The following is a 21,293-nucleotide window of genomic DNA, read 5'->3' as shown; positions in this document are numbered from 1 at the left end:
AGCCCATCCTTTAATTCATTATCACCAACATCTCATTCACCCACCCAAATGTAGATGTTGTAAATGTTGTTGCTCATAATTCATGTTTATTATCACTGTCAGAAATAACTGGTCTTTGATAACAAAAAACACACATTTCTTGGCTGAATTTTAATGAAAAAATGTTGCGTCACTATAGTTAGAAATTCTTATAAAACAGCATGAGACTATTAAGAAAATAGATTGTTTAATGTTTTCTTTTTTTATTGAAAATGATGGCATTTCATGATTAGAAAAAAAAAAAAACATTTAAAAAAATTCACAGGTGGATGAGGAGTCTTTGACTTTGCAGAGAGAAGTAACGATATGTGCTACATAGCCTCAGAAGACTGTTCAAGTGGACAGCTTATGATTGTCATTACTTTTTATTAGCAAATCCTACTGTGATGAGGAGCAAATCCAGAGCTGCTTAATGGTCAGCACACCAAAAATGTTTGGACTATTACTGACTACATTATGGCTGTCAAAGATCATGGTTGTTGCTAAACACAAAACATTTAGTTTGACATTAACGTAATATCAAGTTTGTGGCAGAGAGGTGAACAATGTAATCGTTTAATGGCTTGTGCTGGTTCAAAAACTTTGAAATGTTAAACTCGTTTAATAAGACTTTGTTCTTTACTCTGCCAGCAGATGATGAATACAGCAATGCTCACTGATGTATGTGTCATATCTGCCACCTGAAGCTTTTAAATCAGATACAGGTAAAACTACTATTTTTTTCCCTTTATTCATTTATCTGTGATATAATATTCCACATATGCATATTAATAAGTACCATCTAAAGCCGGTTCCTCGTTGCATATTTATTAGACAATAAAAAGAATAACGTCAGTGAGCACATACGAAATGATTCCCCATTTGCTCAAACAAATTTGATAGCTGTTCAAAGAGGGAGTGAGGCCCCAAAGGCAGAGAATAACTTAATGAAATATAGATTATTAAATGAAAAGATTATCAACTTGATTTAAGCTCATTAAAAAGCCTTTGGTTTGGAAGCCAAATTTAACACAGACTTTCTACAAACGTTCATATCATAGCGACCACGTTGTTATGTGTTGTTTCCTTCGAGCTTAAAGAACTCAAGCACAAAGATAAAATAAATCAGATTTAAAAATCTCCTATTTTACTTATTTGGCACATATTAAGTTTTGGTTTGTTAAGATATGTTGTTATATATTGAGAGCATCAGCATATAATACTCATGCAATTGGGACATCATAATGGAACAAGGGACAGAATAAATATGATTTAATCATATTAAAAGTGGTGTTCATGATTTCTAAATATATTTTCCAAATAGAAGTTTGTTTACAACACAAGTAGATTAAACTAAAAGAAGATATACATAAACGGTGACTTTGTCACCGATTCTGTTCATCATTTTTATGGACAGAATTTCTAGGCGCAGCCAGGGCGTTGAGGGGGTCCGGTTTGGCGACCTCAGAATCGGGTCACTGCTTTTTGCGGACGATGTGGTTCTGTTGGCGTCCTCAGGCCGTGACCTTCAGCTCTCACTGGAGCGGTTCGCAGCCGAGTGTGAAGCGGCTGGGATGAGAATCAGCACCTCCAAATCTGAGACCATGGTCCTCGGCCGGAAAAGGGTGGAATGCCCTCTCTGGGTCGGGAATGAGATCCTCCCCCAAGTGGAGGAGTTCAAGTATCTCGGGGTCTTGTTCACGAGTGAGGGACGAATGGAGCAGGAGATTGACAGGCAGATTGGTGCGGCGTCTGGAGTGATGTGGGCTCTGCACCGGCCCGTCGTGGTGAAGAAGGAGCTGAGCCAGAAGGCGAAGCTCTCGATTTACCGGTCAATCTATGTTCCTACCCTCACCTATGGTCACGAGTTGTGGTTAGTGACCGAAAGAACGAGATCGCGAATACAAGCGGCCGAAATGAGTTTCCTCCGCAGGGTGTCTGGGCTCTCCCTTAGAGATAGGGTGAGAAGCTCGGTCATCCGGGAGGGGCTCAGAGTAGAACCGCTGCTCCTCCGCATCGAGAGGAGTCAGATGAGGTGGCTCGGGGATCTGGTTAGGATGCCTCCTGGACGCCTCCCTGGTGAGGTGTTCCGGGCCCGTCCCACTGGGAAGAGGCCCCGGGGAAGAACCAGGACACGTTGGAGAGACTATGTTTCTCGGCTGGCTTGGGAATGCCTCGGGGTCCCCCCAGAAGAGCTGGAGGAAGTGGCCGGGGACAGGGACGTCTGGGTTTCTCTGCTCAAGCTGCTGCCCCCGCGACCCGATCCCCGGACCAGCGGAAGATGATGGATGGATGGAAGATATACATAAAGTACGAGTCCTCTCCAAGGACTTGGGTGTTTAGAATGAAAATACTGAATTCAATTTACAAAAGCTGATTTTATTTAAAATTTCTAAAAATGTACACAAAATGACATTTTGGAAATAATTACATACATATGTTATGTGTGTTTAATATTTGCCTATTCCAACATGTTATGAATAATACATTATAAATAATCTATTTTTGCTTAAGGTGAACATAGTATCTATCAAAGTGCACGTCATTGCTTTTCAAATGTTAGAAAAGTTTGCTTTAAAACACCTCCAGTGCTCTTTTCACTTGCTGCCATGACAACTGCACTGTCTCTTTAAGAAACCCGGAAATGAATCCCTTCTGTGTGTTAACTGGTCGCGGGTTCTGAACCGACAGCTGAGCACGCTACCCTGCAATGATATCCAATGCCGTTATCTGGGCCGTCCGTAGCAGTGTAAGGTGCTGGCGACACCGGGCTGTCTTTAAAGTGGCTGTTGAGGCCTCATACGTCAGCGGCTGCCGCTGGTACTGTGCCCCAGATCGTAGCAGTGTCTCCGGTATGGATGCGATACTGGCGAGGGTCGTCGTACCTCTACCTTCATACGAAACGCGAGACAAAGCCCCCCCTCCTCCCGAATCAAACAGCGTGGAGTTTATCAACTTCTACAAAAGTCTCGACAAGGACGATAAAGTCGATTTCCTTACAAAACTGTCCCAAGACTACGGAGTGGATCATAAAAACCTTTCGGAGCTTGCTGTGAAGCTGTTGGACACTCAGCTACGGGACTTAGCGACCATATTGCAAGTGGAGGACAGGCTCCGGTACAGTTTGACCCCCTGTTATAAACAGTTGCTCAGTCATATAAGCAGGATCGAAGGCGGCGTGAAGTTCTTGGTGGATCTCCGAGCAGACGTGCTTGAAATAATCGCATCCAAAGCGAGCGAGAGCCCACATATCAGGGTAATACGTTTGTTTACTTTTGTCTACGGGTGCTCGCATGGCTCAAGTAGGGCCGCTTACGTCTATTCAAAGATACCAGAGAAGTAGGCATTGCATGTGATAGCTGGAATTCAAGACCTTCCGTAAGTACTGCCTGTGTATAGCTGGCAGCATAGTTAACCTTTGCACAGTGACATTACTGCACCTCTGCTCTGCCCCTGTCATATGGCTCATATTTCACCACAGCTTGACTGACAGGGAGGGACCTTTAGCCTAGTTTACATTTTGGTTATAAAACTCTGTAGGCCTACAACAAATCTCCTCCCGATTGACATACATCAACCAATTTTGGCACAAGATCTATATATATGTACTGTATATATACCTATATATCTATAATATAGATAAAGATATATCTTTTTATTGTATTCTTTTTCCATTTTTGACTGAACAAATCAACTTGCAGTGCTGATCAGCGCTGCCTTCAGCTGTTGCTGGAAAGCTCTTGTGTTTAAAAAAGGCCCTTCAACAATCTTTGATTCAACACACAAGGAGGCAAGAGCTACTCTGCTGCAGCTACAGAGTGAAAGAGCTGAATATAAATCAGGCATGTAATGAGTATTTTGAATAAATCTTTTGAAGACAAAGTGAAAATAAAATTACAAGAGCAGAGAGAAAAAAAAAAAATTCTATCATAGTTGCAGACAGGGTTCCCATGCTCTTTGCACCCATAATGGCACATTTCTGGCAACTTATTTTTCAGAAAAGCCAGTCTCGTGTACCTCATTGTTCAGTCATTCATTTTCAGTCAAATATAATTACAGTTTTCAATTCTTTCCAAATGTGTAGCAGCATTCATGCACACCATAGAGATGGAGGGATATTTTTCAGCGAAGCTGGCTCGCAAGCATTTACTCAATGCGTTTTGAGAATACAAAATGTATTATAAACACAGCTGCTTCTTTCTAAGTTTTCAATTCTCTATCTTTCTCCCAAAGCACAAAGTCGTTTTAGAAGACGTTTTTTGACTGTAATGCATACTGATTTAGTCACGCATAGTTTGACTGGCGAACTCTTAGTAAGATGCCAACTGCTGAAAGTAAGTAAGGCATTTTAACATATTTATAGAAAATTATAACTTCTTTGAATATAGGAAGATATTTCGTCATAGTTTTAGAAGTCCAATGTTGGAACGTTATTTTTTAATTGAAAAATCAACATTGTAATGTATTCGGATTACCAAAGCTCTGGATATGTTTGTATGATCCTGTGTTTTGGGAATCAAAACCTCAGTTAAGGGGCAGATGAAGGTAAAAGTGCTGTTTTTTCATGTGTTCAAAAAAAAAAAAGAAATCCTTCGTAATGTCAATCTAGATCTGGATCAACAGACTCAATCACTTCCAAGTACAACCTTGTCCTTACTCTGGCAACATAATCATTCAAATCTATCATGGAATCCTGCTAACAATAGAGAAGGTTGAGCAATCACAGAGCACTTCATCCACCAAGGCCAATGCTGTATTTTCCATTTTTCAACCATAGAGATCCCAATCTGCATAGAAATATAATGCTTTATTCCTCATGCTTCAACTGTCTACCGTATGGTGACAAATGGCTGGTATCACATTACTCCATCTCAGATTTTGCCCTTTTTGTGGAACACTAATTCAATATTAACCTAACAACCTCATTGTGGAGGTACTAAACACGGTAAGCTTAATTCAAACTTCAATACTTAGTCATCAGTGTATTTTTTACAAGTAGATAATTTGGCTTAATTAGAACTCCAGAACTGCTTGTGTGTGTTTAGTCTACTTTCAAGAGTCAAAGCGTTTACCTTGTATTTCTTCAACATGCACTGAGCACCGTATGGGTGGTGTTTACAACACCAGCATGCTTAAAGTTTAATGTGATAATGATATGAGGCAGCTACCCTGTCACTTTCTCTGGGTTTCAAGTCTGCTGTATTCCATTAAGTTTGCCCTCACATTGAGATGGTTTGGATGGTGGAAATTTGGTTTTGTAATTCAAATATTGGCTCTATATAAGGTCATGTTCTGAGGAATTTCTGTTTGTGTAACACGCAGTCCTCCAACAGCTCTATTATTGTAACTATAAGCTGAAAGACCCAGTGATGTAACAAAGTAGCCATTGAATACTTCACAAAAACTCCCCATTAGGAGTGGTGCTTTTGTTTTTCATAGGAAAAGGAACATTTACTGACATGGTGGCCGGATCTAAAGCACAGCCTGCATCCGTGAGAGAAAGTGGTCTTGTGCACTTTTCTCAAACACACTGGATAAAATGCTCTCTGGTGATCTCAAAGCTTCTTATTTTGAGATGCATTAACTAAAGTTACAAATGGATATTTTAAAAGTTTATAACTGTACCTAAACTTCCCTGCTTGTGACCATTAGGGGCCATTACTGTTAACATGAGCTTGTTTAAACCTAATATGGGCTGCTTTTGGAGCTGGTTGAGCTGGTTGATAATTGAGTGAAACACATTTTTGTCATCTTTATGAATAGTTTGGAAAAAAAGCAAAATGCATGAGTGCCTTTAACCTTGCATTTTTATGTGTAAACAAGTGCTAAGTGCTACTGTCTAATGTAATTTTTCAAAGACCCTGACTGAGTTATAGCTACAGGACTTTTCATTTCCCCATTCCTGCTAAGTATCTATTTTTTCTCCACTACGAGGGGGTTCAAATGTATTTAATCTCAATAACCAAGGCCCACTGAGAGCTTGTATTGCTTTAAAAGGTCCAAGCTACCTACTCAGTGCTGACCACCTTGGTCTTGGTGGTGCCCTGCAATCTTTGCTTGTTGTTGTTACTGCCAGAATTGATTTAGCTGAAAATGAGAAAAGGTCATGGTAAATATTAAGCTTTTAGTACCAGAATTGATGTTATGTGCACACGGAGGGGAGGAAACGCCTGGCAATCAAAGCATCACAGTTATCAGAGTAGAACTAAAATATCATAAAATAGAGTGGGAGATTTGTGCAATACAAAGTTTGAGGCTCACAAGGATGCAATTGTTGAGGTTCTTACAGAAAGGTTATTTCTAATTCTATGGTAGATTAGTGTCTCTTGGTCAGATAATTGATTTTTTTTTATATTCTTTCTCCATCCTTCTACCTTCAGGCCTTTTATTCTTTTTTCACCACAAGTTGAGAGGATGAAAAATGTTGAGACAACATCAGCGATGTAATTTTAGTTGGCTCCTCAGGGTTGCACTCACTGTCCATGTGACTATTTTTCCCCACAGACTGCCAGCCCGGCTGACATGTGGCATGTTGCCTACTGGGGTAAAGGTAGGGATGCTTAGCCTTTCCTGGGAGCACTGGCAGTCAGTGGTCATTTGGCCTTGTGCAGACAGACTTTTCCTTCCAGGCACTGCAGTCTTCAACTACTATATAATAACACAATAACTGCAGCTCAAGGTAGAGAGGGTCCTTGTAGCTGAGGCTATATCGACTCACAGCATCAGTGCCTCACAGCACTGATACAACTACAGTGTCAAAAAGTGGTACTTCATTTTCTTTTTAATGGAGTGCAGGGTTTTCTTCTTTAGCTCTTCCCTCCTTTCCCAGTTTCCCCCATAACCTAAGGCTTCGACCCTTCCATTTCTAAAGACTTCATCTTCTGCGAGGTCAGTGGAATGCATATCTCTGTATGACCTCCCTTTTGTGTGTTGGAAAGTTGGTTAGTCAAGGCAGCAGCTGCTCTGCACTCATGGTGCTGCAGCTTTTCCCTACAGAAATGGCGTGCTAGCACTATCAGCCATGACACATTATTTCACCTCAGGCAGCCTCAGGAACACAAATACACACACAGTCCATCATAAAAGAGGTTGAGAAAGTTTTGCAGAACTTTTCTTCTTTTTTTTTTTTTTTCGAAGGGTTACTTTTGATTTTCTCTTCGCTCCACAGCATTTCCCAGTGAAAAACATGTCCACCATAGAACTGAATAATGCAGCAGGGCCTTATGCAGATATGTGGGGTTGAATTTCAAATTTAGTTACTTTAGGATTTGATAGCGGCTCACTGGGAATTTCTGCCAATGGCTTTTATACCACGATTGTTGTTGTGCTTGTTTGTATTAGCTATTATTATTATGATTGACAAGCCAGTATTAAAGTAAGCCTGAAGTGAAGTCATCCTATGGACCAGCCAATATGAGCTGCATTTATGTGCTTTAGTGTCTGCATCACGTGCGCTTGTTTGTGTGTTTGCAAGAGATTTGCTTTAAATGAAGTCTGACCTTTGCTGGAGGACAGGCCTGCTTTCAAATGGCAAGGTGTTTATTGGAGTGCCCCTTCTACGCCCATTGCAAGCTCCTGTAAATCACTATTCATAATGTGAAAACAGCATACAGACAGCCAGGGGACCGTGCAGCTGGCACAGTGTACAAGATAAGGATATGGAATTGTTCATTTCCTTGAGACGATCTTAAAAAATACCTCACTGTCACTCAATAATGGCGCTCTCAAGCTGTTTCAATAAAAGGTATTTGTAAAAGTTTGCGTTTATCTGGTTCTTAATAGAAACACAAAAGCTGCTGAAATTTTTGCCATTTCTTTGAACAAAATAAAATGAACTTTTCCTTTGCTTCAGTAAAATGACATTCCTTACAACGTTTACATATGGTGACCTTCCTTTTCTTATTCATCATGTGCATTTGAGGTTTACTCAAGCCAAAAGAGCAGCTGCCAGGCTGTTAAAAAGGAGAAAGAATGAAGGCACTCTTCGGTTATCAACTGAATGTGGACGTGTAATACTAAAGTCTCTGCTTTTTTTCTCTCACAGGACCTAAACGGTACTCTGAAGAGTTTGCTGTCTGAGTGGTTCTCAGTTGGTCTTCTCCGACTGGAAAGAATCACCTGGCAGTCCCCCTGCGAAATCCTGCAAAAGATCAGCCAGTAAGTGCATTTGTGCACCCTTCATGGTGTTTCTCCTCACTCTTTCTATACCATACAATTCATTTCTATGTCTGCCTTCTAAATAGTTTCATGCAAAACTCGGATTCAACTTAAGGTGTAAAAGTATCTCCAAGTATCACATGTTATCTCCAACATTAACCTAACTTAGACATATGTAGCTATCTAAATATATAAAAAAAAACACATTACTTGTAGTAAGGTAATTCTTCACTTTTGAAAATTCAGCTTTGAAACAAGTGAAATGATTACATTTCAAGCACAGTTTAATGCGAGATGGTGTGTAAATGCTTCTTTCTCTGTTTGCTTCTCTCCTAATCTGAGTGAGAGGGTCTTAAAACCGCAGCTACTTAATAAACACTGACTCAAAAGATTTGTTCAGTTTACTGAGCCTACACCAAAATATATTCAAATTATAGTTATGTCAAGAATATGGGGCAGACACAAAATGGAAGAAGGGTTTAGATGTTACATCTCTTGAATTATTAGAACCTGCTTTTTTGAGTTCGAATGTAATTGTATCTTTAAACATATCTATGATGAAATGATTTCTTAATCAGAGTTTCCTGCTTTGTTAAGCTTTATCAGTCATTTACTGAAGCTGTCTTTTGTTGACATTTTAGTTTTATCTTTAGCAAGAGAAATGAAGCTCAGTTAGTAATTCAGTAATTCTGAAATTCTTCCTACACTCTGTGAGCCAATTTCATGTATTTACTGGACCACCCACTTGACCACCTGAGCCACAGCAACCCTGTTTGAATATGAGCATGAGATTTGAGTCAAACAAGCATTTAAAAAAACCTCAGAAATGCAGGTGAGACACTTCTGCGATGAGCACAATGAGCATTTTTGAACCTTGCCAAAATAAAATAAATTCACTATTCTGGATATGTTGATGGTCATATGTTGGAGTTTACTACTCTGATCATAATTACAGAGTTTCATTCCAGATGCATTCACGGTAAACCGGCTTATTCTAAAGGGAAAAAGAGCACATTTAGAGAGAGGAAATCACCCATACAAAGTAAATAGCAGCTCTCTTAGTTGGACTTGTGAAAAGCTTCCTGTGGTAGACATTGTGTTGTTTAGAATATCAGTTTTAGTGTCAAACATTTTGTGTGTTAACAAAACTTTGATAATTATATTAAGAATGAAATGAATATGCTTACTGCTTACTAAGATTCAGTTTGTAAGTGTTGTGAGTTGATGCTGCTGGTACCTCTAATTTTATGTTGACAGCAAAGCATTTAGAGTAACAACAATAATTTAGACAAATCATTTTAGAACACTCGAATATTAAGCAGCTGTTTAAATTTGACCAACTAAGTAACTAAGATAGTCAAAAAATAGTAAAAAAAAAAACAATTTTATTAATTTTACTCTGTCTGCTCTTATATCATAATTAAAAGCAATAACTCATTTTACTTTAAAGAGTTTGATTAGGCCAGTGAATAGTATTTTTCTTGGGAGCTTGTCCGGGATTATCCTAACCACATTTCCATTGTACACTAATTTCACAGTTGATGTCCTCTATTGGATTTGGGGAGATTTACACTTGAGCAACTCCTTGTAAAGCATGTGATCCAAAATATTTGCCATTTACTAAACTAGCTGCTGCTTTCTGGAGTCTCCTTCGACTTTAAGATTAGAAATAAAAGCATACCATTTGGAATCAGTCTAATGACATCTAAGCATTCAAGCAGGTTATATAGGAATAAAGCATGGGATAATGTCTAATTTTATCCCCTCTAACTAAAGTCAAATTTATTTGTATAGCACATTTCATGTACAAAACAATTCAAAGTGCTTTACATAAACTAAAAGCATTGCAGCGGGGAGTGGAAGAAGCATTAAAAATACATAAAAGAATATAAAAAGAAAGAAAGAAAATAATTAAAATGAAATTAAAATGATTTTAAACAAGCAACAGTCTTGATAAGTTAAAAGATACCGTGCAGATTTCATGCATAGACACACGAGAAAAGAAATGTGTTTAACCTTGATTTAAAAATGTCTACATTTGGTGAAAGTTTAAGCTCCACTGGCAGTTTGTTCCACTTGTTTGCAGCATAACAGCTAAATGCTGCTTCTCCATGTTTAGTCTGGACTCTGGACTGGACCAGCTGGCCTGAGTCCTTGGATCTAAGAGCTCTGCTAGGTTTATATTCTCTGAACATATCACAGATGTATTTTGGGCCTAAACCGTTCTTGGTTAGCACCATTCGGATTTGCAAGAAGTAGTCAATTAAGTCTGCAAATAACAGTGACTATTTTAACGGCTGCAAATGAAAACGCTGCTTTGGCTCTTTCTGAAATCAAGGACCAAGCTAATTGAGTTGTGAAGCACATTTTTACCACCGTATTCACTGTAACTGTTTGTTTGGACCAATGATATCAGAAATTCAGAAGACAAGGTCTCTGCAAACAACAAAATTATATAGAAAAAATTAAAAGACTGACCATGAGCCCTCTCCCAGGTATGAGGCGGTGCACCCAATAAGGAACTGGACCGACCTGAAGCGCAGGGTGGGACCTTACCGACGTTGTTATGCCTTCACCCATGCTGCCATGCCAGGAGAGCCCTTGGTTGTGCTACATGTGGCCTTAACTGAGGACATCTCTGATAACATACAGGTCAGAAGTTACAGCCGCAGGCTGCTGTATTATTTTTTTTTCCCACTTTCCCACACCTAAGAGGTTAGTTGGCAAATGGATTATTTCTGTGTGAAAAACAACAGTGAGACCTTTACACTGCACATCCCCCTGGAAGCAGCCTCGATGGCACTCACTCCTTTTTCATGCCGTTTCGTGTGAGGAAAAGGTTGTGTTTGACAACGCTGATATTTGAGAATATTTCAAGGTGTGAAATGATTTCCACACGTTAGTGTTAGCGCCATGCGAAAATTATTGCTCAGGCTCAGCTCTGCAGCAAGTTCAATTCAATTCATTTTTATTTATATAGCGCCAAATACAACAAATGTCATCTCAAGGCACTTAGATAGTAAGTCCAATTCAAGCCAATTGGAATTCAATTAATTAATAATAATCATAATTCATAAAATAATCCAATTCGTTCATATAGAGCCAATTCAAAAACAATTTCCTAGCTAAGAAAACCAACAGATTACACTGAAAACTTTTTGTTTTTCGGTCCAATCTCCCGGCCTGAGCGTGCCTGAGAAACGACGGAGAGAAACGACTCCCTTTTAACAGGAAGAAACCTCTGGCAGAACCAGACTCAGGAAGGGTGGCCATCCGCCTCGACCAGCTGGGGTTTGAGAAGACAGAAAGGGGGGGAGGGGTTAAAACACGAGTTAATGACCACAATAATATCACATATACATAAAGAGAGTAAAGTGAGGAAAGGTGTGAGAGATGAGGCCCCCCAGCAGTCTAGGCCTATAGCAGCTTAACAATGGGATGTGTCAGGATTACCTGAGCCATCCCTATTCAAGGTAAACACAAGAAACTTGTGCTAACGAAAAAAAAAAAAAATAAATAAATAAATAAAGGACCAGACTCTGTGAGTAATTCCCTATACTCCCTATATAGATCTGCTCCTCACACCGCAACAACCATCTTTTTACAGCCACAAGCTACCTCAGCCTCTCACCAACTGCACACCAGTCACAGCGGGGTGGGGATGCAAACCCTGGTTCGGGTAGGGGGAGAAATAAAAGAGGTAAGATAAGCGGGAATGGGATTCAAACCCTGGTTCGGGTAGGGGGTAATGAAAGTATAGAGGGTGCCAGAGGTGGAGGCAGGACAAGACACACTAGCAGATACAGCAGACAAATTCACCTAAACAGTCCTATAATCACTAAAAATACCAGCAAAAACAAAGCCATACAACTCACTCTCACCAACTGCACACCAGTCACAGCGGGGTGGGGATGCAAACCCTGGTTCGGGTAGGGGGAGAAATAAAAGAGGTAAGATAGGCGGGAATGGGATTCAAACCCTGGTTCGGGTAGGGGGTAATGAAAGTATAGAGGGTGCCAGAGGTGGAGGCAGGACAAGACACACTAGCAGACACACTATCAGATTCAACAGACCTAACTATAAGCTTTATAAAAAAGGAAAGTTTTAAGCCTGGTCTTAAAAGTGGAAAGGGTGTCCGCTTCCCGGACATTTACTGGCAGCTTATTCCACAATAGAGGGGCCTGATAACTGAAGGCTCTGCCTCCCATTCTACTTTTAGAAACTCTGGGAACCTCAAGTAAACCTGCAGTTTGGGAACGAAGTGCTCTGTTAGGAAAATATCTTACAATGAGATCTTTAAGATATGATGGAGCTCGGTCATTAAGAGCTTTATATGTAAGGAGAAGAATCTTAAATTCTATTCTGAATTTAACAGGGAGCCAATGAAGAGAAGCTAAAACTGGAGAAATATGATCTCTCCTGTTAGTTCTCATCAAAACTCTGGCTGCAGCATTTTGGATCAACTGAAGGCTTTTCAGAGAATATGTGGGACAGCCCAATAATAAAGAATTACAGTAGTCCAAACTTGAAGTAACAAATGCATGAATTAGTTTTTCTGCATCACTCTGAGACAAGATGTTCCTGATTTTAACAATATTACGAAGATGAAAGAAGGCAGTCCTAGAAACCTGTTTTATATGCGAGTCAAATGATAAGTTCTGGTCAAAAATAACTCCAAGGTTCCTCACTGTAGAACTAGAAGCCAAGGAAATACCATCTAGAGTAACTATATAGCTAGACAATTTCTCCCTGAAACGCTCAGGTCCAAAGATAACGACTTCAGTTTTGTCTGAATTTAGCAGCAGACAGTTCTGAGTCATCCAGGTCTTTATGTCTTTAAGACATGCTTGTAGTCTGACCAACCTATTGGGTTCATCTGGTTTTATAGATAAGTACAGCTGAGTATCATCAGCATAGCAATGGAAATTTATGCCATGCTGTCTAATAATGTTACCTAATGGAAGCATGTATAAAGTGAAAAGAATCGGTCCAAGCACAGAACCCTGGGGAACTCCATGACTTACTCTGGTGTGTGAGGAAGATTCTTCATTTACAAGAACAAACTGAAATCTATCAGATAAATATGACTTAAACCAGCCTAATGCAGTTCCTTTAATCCCAATAACATGTTCAAGTCTGTGTAATAAGATACTGTGATCGACCGTATCAAATGCAGCACTGAGATCCAACAGGACAAGCACAGACACAAGTCCGCTATCAGAGGCTAAGAGGAGATCATTGGTAACTTTCAGCAGTGCAGTTTCTGTGCTATGATGCACTCTGAATCCAGACTGAAACTCTTCAAACAGATTATTTCTGTGTAAGTGATCACAAAGCTGAGCTGCAACTATTTTTTTTTTTTTTTTTTTTCAAGAACTTTAGACATAAAAGGGAGATTGGATATAGGTCTATAATGAGCCAACACTTCTGAATCAAGAGTAGGTTTTTTAAGTAAAGGTTTAATTACAGCAACCTTAAAAGTCTGAGGTACATGTCCTGTCAACAAAGACAGATTGATCAAATCCAATATGGAAGTGTCAATTAATGGGAAAACCTCCTTGAACAGTCTGGTTGGGATTGGGTCTAAAACACAAGTTGATGGGTTAGAAGAGACTATTGCTGTTGTTAGTTCAGAGAGATCAACTGGGCAGAAGCCGTCTAAATACAAATCAGGTTCTAAAGATACTTCTAAAGCTGCTGTACTTGATGATACATCACTGATAATAGTGGGAAGGACTCCATCAATCTTCTCTCTGATAGAAACAATTTTATTAATAAAGAAGCTCATGAAATCATCACTGCTGAGAGTTAAAGGAATACCTGGCTCAACAGAGCTCGGACTCTTAGTCAGACTGGCTACAGTGCTGAAAAGAAACCTGGGATTGTTCTTATTCTCTTCTATCAATGATGAATAATAAGCAGTTCTAGCTTTACGAAGGGCTTTCTTATACATTGTTAAACTATCTTTCCAGACTAACTGAGACTCTTCTAAATTAGAGGAACGCCACTGTCTCTCCAGCTTTCTTGCAGTCTGCTTTAAAGCACGCAGCTGTGAATTATACCAAGGAGCCAACCTCTTCTGACTGATTACCTTCCTTTTCAGAGGGGCAACATTGTCCAGTGCTGTACGCATTGAAACTATAGTGCTGTCAACAAGAGAGTCAAGTGTTGCTGGAGTAAAGTTTAGGTAGTCGTCCTCTGTCATATCTGCACATGGCAGTGAAGAAAAGGATGATGGAATTAATTCTTTAAATCTGGTTACAGCATCCTCTGATAGACACCTTCTATATGTAAATTTCTTATTCAAGTTCAAATCTCCATGTTTTTTTCCCTCCCTCAGAGTATTGTCCGTGAGTTTGCAACCCTTGACTCCGAAGAGGACGTGAATAAGATAAATTCGGCTATCTTCTACTCCATCTCCTCAACCCAGGGTGGCCTGCAAGGAGTGGAGCTGGGCAACTACCTCATCAAGAGGGTGGTACGAGAACTGCAGGTGGGTAAAGGGGAGCTTTAGGTGGTAGTGTGCAAACTTTTTGACAAAGAAGCTGACAGATTTGGAAGAATAAAATGTATTTGGTCATTAAGAAACTACTTCATCACAACTAAACTAGTAACTGCTGCAAGTTGCATCCAGAAGTTGATTTTAGCTTCATTTTAATTAACCAACATTGTAGGAGCTTGAAACTACAGTTTTTGTGCTTAAAACTCTGAATATGCCATATAAGTTTGCATTGATTGAATTTTGCTTATCGAAACACCAAGACCATTTGAAGATACAACTTCAATTCCATTAAAGGTCCTGTAAAGAGTCGGTATGGTCAAAACAGAGCAAAGCGCTTCGGTGAGGTTTAAAAGCCCTCCTTTCCTATTACATCCAGAAAACAGAGTGCAGATATGAATGTTCACTCCTGAAGAGCTCCTCTGCTGTTCCCCTGTGATGAAGAATCAAAATGTCCATCACGTCATTGAGTGTCTCCCAGCAGGTCACAAAAGAAAACGGCGGATAGGTGCAGGCGTGAAAGATTTTATTGTTATGTAAGTCTCAGTGCTGTGTCATAAATCACCCGCTTGTTTAAGTACTTTCAGCACTTCAATGCAACTTTCTCACACATGACTGCATATACATATAGACAGAGCAGTTCCCGCCAGACAGGCAATAATGACATCTAATCCATCCCTCTCAATAAGAGCAGGAGGGCCCTTCATGTTGGGCCACTCCAGCGAGCACTTGTTAAATGATTGGAACACTGAATGGAACATCAGAAGCCACTCTACCCAGCAGATGGGGAAAAGCACTTTACAGCATATCCTCATCAAAATCTGGTTTAAGCTGCTTCAGCTTTATTTATTCGTATAAAAGGAGTGTTTGGATTGCTGCAAGTGGTTTACCTACTGGCATCTTTTATTAAATTACATTAATTTAGTTGATGCTTTTACCCAGAGAGTCTTACAAGTAAGGAACACACTGCAAAAAACTCAGTATTGGGGATGCCGTCCTCATTAAGAGGTCTCTGCGTTATCCAAGGTTAAAAATGTATTAATTATTTTGATAGTAGAGTGCAGTCGGTAAAAACAAAAAGCCGGGTTTCCGGTAAAATGTATGAAACTACTTTTATTTTATCCAGTGATATTTGACTCTTAGACACCGCAGTCATAAGTTGTTTGGAGAAATTGCCATATTGAAGGCCATAAAGAAGTTCAATTCAGAAGAGACACTTAAGAGGCCTCCTCAGATGCTGTCAGGCAGTCTAATCATTTTGACTTTAAAAACACTAATCTGTCGGAAGATGGAGCATGTTTATCATATATTTTGAACCACACACAGAGTATTCTTGTTTGCTTTTTAAGTATAAATGCCCCACAGGCGTTTGGCCAGACAGATTCTGTCTTTCCTCAGCCAGGTTCTACTGTATTAAGCTCAAATCTAACACTCTTTCACACTATATGTTAAAAACACGGCAGTTCTTTGCCATTTAAAAAAGGTTAGTGTCTTTAAAAAAAAGTGTTTCCTGTCTGCCCATTGCTCTTATCAGGTGCTCCAAAGGGAAACTTTGGGAAAAGCCATGAGAAATTTATTTTACTTTGTGAATCTCACCTTCACATCTCGATGTTGCTGTGAGCATCATGTTCAGAAGGGATTAATAAAGCTAGTATAACTTCCCTATTTATCTCCTGCTAGATTAAAACATAACACTTTTTACTTGCCCAAAATCTATTATGAACAATGATACATTTCTGATTTTTATGAAATGGTGCATTTCTCTGATTGCATACAGAAAGTTATTAACTTAGGTTATTAGAATGACAATAGATGCTTGGACCAAAACTTTTCTGGACTATTCTCATCTAAGGCATAAAAGCGTGTATTTTTCTGGACCTGCTGGGAATCAAACTGCTGACCCTGACACTGTAAGTGTAGCGCTCTATCTTAGAAGCTACAGGAGTCCCAGCGTTTCTGACTAGTGTTTATCTTACGTTAAGGTGAGGAGAGGAACAGAGGGGCCTCAGAGCAATCGCTGTGATAGTGGATAGATGTTAAAGTGAAAAAGAAAAGGTCACAGTTGAAATTTAAGGTGAAGAAAGGATGTCTAGCTCGTCTTTGGAGATTAGTCCCTGAAGCACAGTTCTGGTTTCTTCTTTGATCGTTTCTTTCCTGTTTCTTTTTTCACCTTCCCCATCACCTTCATCCTTATTTCCATTACACTTTTTTCTGTTAACCCTTTGCACTCAGATGGGAGCAGCTAGCTCTTTGAGGCATGGACGGTATAATCACGACATAGTCGAGTGAGAATAAACGTATAAGGGGGAGCCAGCAAGACGTGGCAAAAGAGGCAGTTTGATTTTGAAATGAAGGAAGGGTGAATTCACAGAGGAAAAGCGATACAGACAGCAGCGTTTCCCACCAGGGGTTGTCTGACACTTCCACTTTCATTCGCAGCCTTTGACTTCTCTGTCCGCCACAAAGTTCTTTCACTTATCAATGTAGACATAGAATCACGGAGATGGGCCTGGGAGAAGAGTGAGCATATTTCTGAGAGAGGTAGTGAGGTGGTAGAGTGCTCACGACAAGGGCAGGTGGGTGACAGGGTTTGTGTGTGGGCAGCCAAGATGAGTCGGAGATACAGAGGAGTAGACAGCTGAGAGAAAAAGGACAGAAATCTCAGGTGAGAGTGCATGGGATGGGGAAACAAGAGAAAAGAGGGAAGGGGGTCATCCATCTCCATCAGTAGAGCAGGCTCATGAAGCAGTGGAGTTGATTTGTAATGAAATCGCTGCAGCCTGAGCACATACAAGAAAATGTTGTATCTGTTTTGACAGCAAGGTTGAGCGTTCATCTGGCTCATTTCCACTGTTGCAAAACTGGTGCCCTTTACATTCAAGGAGAGATCAAAAGTGTTCACTGTATATCTTTATCCTCCCATCTCTTCTCCATCGCTTTCATGATTCTTCACTTCCAGCTGGTTAAGGCAAATCAAAGGAATTCTGCAACTGTCTCTTCATGAATACAAATGATTCTGTGTTCTCTATTCAAAGCAGACGTGAAAATGAAGGAGATCTTGGGTCTTTAAAAGTACGTTTTTGTTTTTTTCAAACATTCTTATACTCGGCACCTTGGGATTATGTGAACCTGTTACATTGCAGCAGAGACTCAGTTTAATTGATTCTCAAATTACTTCCATTTGTAGCTGTCCAAGGAATATATTTTTGATACTTCTTACTGTTTTTCACTGTTGCCTTTAAACAATTATATCATTTGTTCAAAAGAAAAACATGAGCACTTTAACTGCTCAGTGAATCCTGAGAAGCACAAGTAGTGAGCTCAAATCTTGGTTACTGCACTGTACTGCAGTTTTCCATTCAAGCTCATGATCTTTTTTTTTTTTTTTAACTGTAAAAACTCATTTTTCACAGTATAATCGGAAGGATTAGATGGATAAATGAATTGATGCATACAATTTTCTGGGTTAACTTTACCCTTTTCCCTCTTTCCTCAGAGTGAGTTTCCTCACATGGCCCAGTTCTCCAGCCTGTCACCCATCCCAGGCTTCTCCTCCTGGCTTCAAGGTCTTCTGAGCCAGTACCGTAAGGAAGGCCGGGGCTTGGACCTCCTGTCTGAGCAGGAGTGGAGGGAGGTAGAACGCGCCACTGACTCAACTCCAGGTACCCCAGCCATCGACTCTCTCCGCAAGCTTATCAGCACCAGCGAGTGGATGCGCTCAGAGAGGCTGTCCAGTGTCCTGGAGCCAGTCCTCATGCGTGTTTGTGCCTGGTACCTCTATGGAGAAAAGCGGCGAGGCTACGCTCTCAATCCAGTGGCCAACTTCCACCTGCAAAATGGCGCCACCATGTGGCGGCTCAACTGGCGCGCTGACACCAGCCCTCGGGGTGTGGCGAACTCCTGCGGCATAATGGTGAACTATCGCTACTTCCTGAACGAGACGCCTACGAACAGCGCTGTGTACCTTCAAAATAAAGTCATCACCGCGTCAGAGCAGGTGCTGGGGCTTGTGTCCCAATTTCAAAAGAACAGTAAACTGTGAGAAAAAGATAACGTTACACTCGCTATCGTTTGGTTTTGCAGGTTAGATTGCACTTTTGTGTAAATAACATTGACTGAGGGATATTTTGCCATGTCTGTTTTTGGTATTTGTCGTGTTTTACCAAATACCTAAAAGCAGCAGCCACAGATATATCACTTAATGGATTTCCTGAAATATATATATTTTTTTCCAATGTGAATTAGAGCATTTCTCATATGATAACGTAACTTACCCCATCTGCCATTTGCCTCATTAGATTTCTCGCCAAAGCTGTTTCATTTTGTGTAAGTGATTCGCAGGACAGACGGCAGCTAATGAAGCACAAGGCATCTATCAATGCCAAAGTGCGTTCATGGATAATAGTGTGCAATAGTAAAGCAGGAGCAACTAGGGTGTGCACCTACTGGAATAAATGATGTTTTGATTCTTTCATTTGGCCGAGCTGTGGCACTGCAAACATGTAGAAGAATGGGTGAGAATTGGATTCAGTGTTGTTTTTCTGTTTTTTTTCCTTTGTTTGGGTTTATATACACCTGCTGTTGCACTGCTTATTCCCAGTAAAGCTTGATACACAAAGCCATGAAATCAATGACTGGAAATATTATTTGGTATTAAATGCCTAACCACAATTTTGTGTGTATGTATATCATAACCACTCATACCATACAGTTGAATGTGCTTGACTGGACTTTTTTGGTACATTGATTTTTTTTTTTTTTTTGATGATGATGATGATTTTGCCCTCACAGGCACGCATTACTAATCTCTCCAGAGAGCCGTCGCTGATGTCCTAACTGCTCTGTACAGGTGCCAAGCAGGGCTCATATGAGCCCACACGCCATTGTTGTGAAATAATATATCACAGCAAGTTGACTGTGAAATTACATTGTATCTCTCCAAGGAGCCAAACTTTCTTTTCATTTTTTCATACTCTATCTCTCTCCCCCCCTTTTTTTCCCCCCCGCTCATTGTGCCGCTCTTTGTCCTAGAAACTAATGGAGTGAGAAATAAATTTAAAGTAAATGGCTAGATTGATGGTGTTCAGTTGTGAAGGAGGGGGTGGAGGAGTATAGAGAGGCATAAGAAGGACAGTTGTTTAAAGAATGCCCTTGACAGACGAGTGTGAGTGTCTCTGGAGATGTTGGTGACAATAAGAGACTCATACATCTCTGAGCACCGATATGTGTGGGGACACAAAAAAGATTGGCACTATTACGCCGTTTCTCAATAGAGGCGAGTGGACAATGTGGTATGGGTTGCCATGGAAACAACACTGACATGATCCACACATGCTGCTTACTCCTGGGGCTTGTTTTGAGTCACCTTTGCCAGAGAATGACCAACAGTAGTGACAACAGATCAGTTTGGGTTAAAAGATCAAAGTTCTTTTGTGAATTATATTCTATTAGGAAGGTAATAACTTTGTTTTAAAGTAGGGAGTCAGGTGTTTTCCCTTGAACTAAGCAGACAAATTGCTCATACGGTGAGCAGTTATAGCACTGAAATTAAATTACGGGGCACAGTGGGTCCCTCTAAAGAAAATGATACAGATGTCCCCAGAGGAAATGTCCGAAGATGAGTCGATCCGTGCTACACACCTGAGGGCAAGGCTTTCATTTTCTAATGGCAAGCAAATGAAAAAATTCCAATCTGATCTACGTTTCAAGCTTTGAATAAGGTTCATTTGAGTTCAAACGCAGACTATATAATGCAACAGAGGCAGCGTTTTGTATCATTAAAGATGCTGATCAAATGATTGCAAAATTAGGTTTCCATGTAAAAGTCGTTTGTAGACAAATGTAATATTCAGTATTCAGTCAATGATGATTTCCACTTTGGGTCAGAATGTGCAACGATTAGTCTTATTTTTTATCTAATCAGATTGCAGTTTAGACATATTCCTAGCCCTGCACATGTAGATAAAGCATTCACAGTTCAATATTGTGCTACTCAGTTGTTTGACACGTCTTAGTGCCAGCGCTGCCCCCAAAAGACCTTGTTACTATTGATTACAAACTGTCTGCTGCAGAAATTCATCCCTCATCTGAAATAATCCACTAATTCACCTGATCTTTTCAATTTTTCAGGATGGTACGTGCATGTGTGCGTGGTGACGGTTGCTAAACTGATCGATTTTCTTTACAGATCAAAGTGACCAGAAAAGCAGAGTGGTGGCTATGGCATTTTCACTTTAAAATGGTTTCTGATAAGACAGGAGATTTAAACACCTTTGTCTTCATCTCCAACATGAAAAGGAGCAACGAAGCAGACGTGTAGAATCATATCACTGAGAGACTTAAAATAAAGGGTTTCATTAAACAAATAATGTCCGGTTTAGCTATTGATCTGTATCTAAAAAACACCATCAAAAAATTCTGTAGCTTATTCTTTTCAAACATAATTCTTCCATATCATATAGCAAAATGGTTTGATAATATAAAATGATTTGCAGTATAAGCATGGTCAGAGAACACATCCCAGTTCAGTCCTGTCCAGGTATTTCTGTGATCACTGTGCCACATTGGAAAACGAGCCGAAATGTTACACTAGTAACATTCTTGTGTGCAGTTACGGCAA

General features: G+C 40.1%; 1 protein-coding gene across 1 annotated transcript; it reads left to right on the top strand.

The window, feature by feature from the left end:
* The first annotated feature begins 2,662 nt into the window (after positions 1-2,662).
* mlycd (malonyl-CoA decarboxylase) lies at positions 2,663-19,619 on the top strand. The gene is made up of 5 exons (XM_075469364.1): positions 2,663-3,274; positions 8,063-8,175; positions 10,671-10,827; positions 14,516-14,668; positions 18,171-19,619. The coding sequence occupies exons 1-5, from the start codon at positions 2,729-2,731 to the stop codon at positions 18,714-18,716; spliced, it is 1,515 nt and encodes a 504-aa protein (XP_075325479.1). The 5' UTR covers positions 2,663-2,728; the 3' UTR covers positions 18,717-19,619.
* The last annotated feature ends 1,674 nt before the right edge of the window (positions 19,620-21,293 follow it).

This window comes from Odontesthes bonariensis, chromosome 7, assembly GCF_027942865.1.
Source record: "Odontesthes bonariensis isolate fOdoBon6 chromosome 7, fOdoBon6.hap1, whole genome shotgun sequence".
NCBI classification, from domain to species: Eukaryota; Metazoa; Chordata; class Actinopteri; order Atheriniformes; family Atherinopsidae; genus Odontesthes; species Odontesthes bonariensis.
This window is presented reverse-complemented; position numbering and strand designations above follow the sequence as displayed.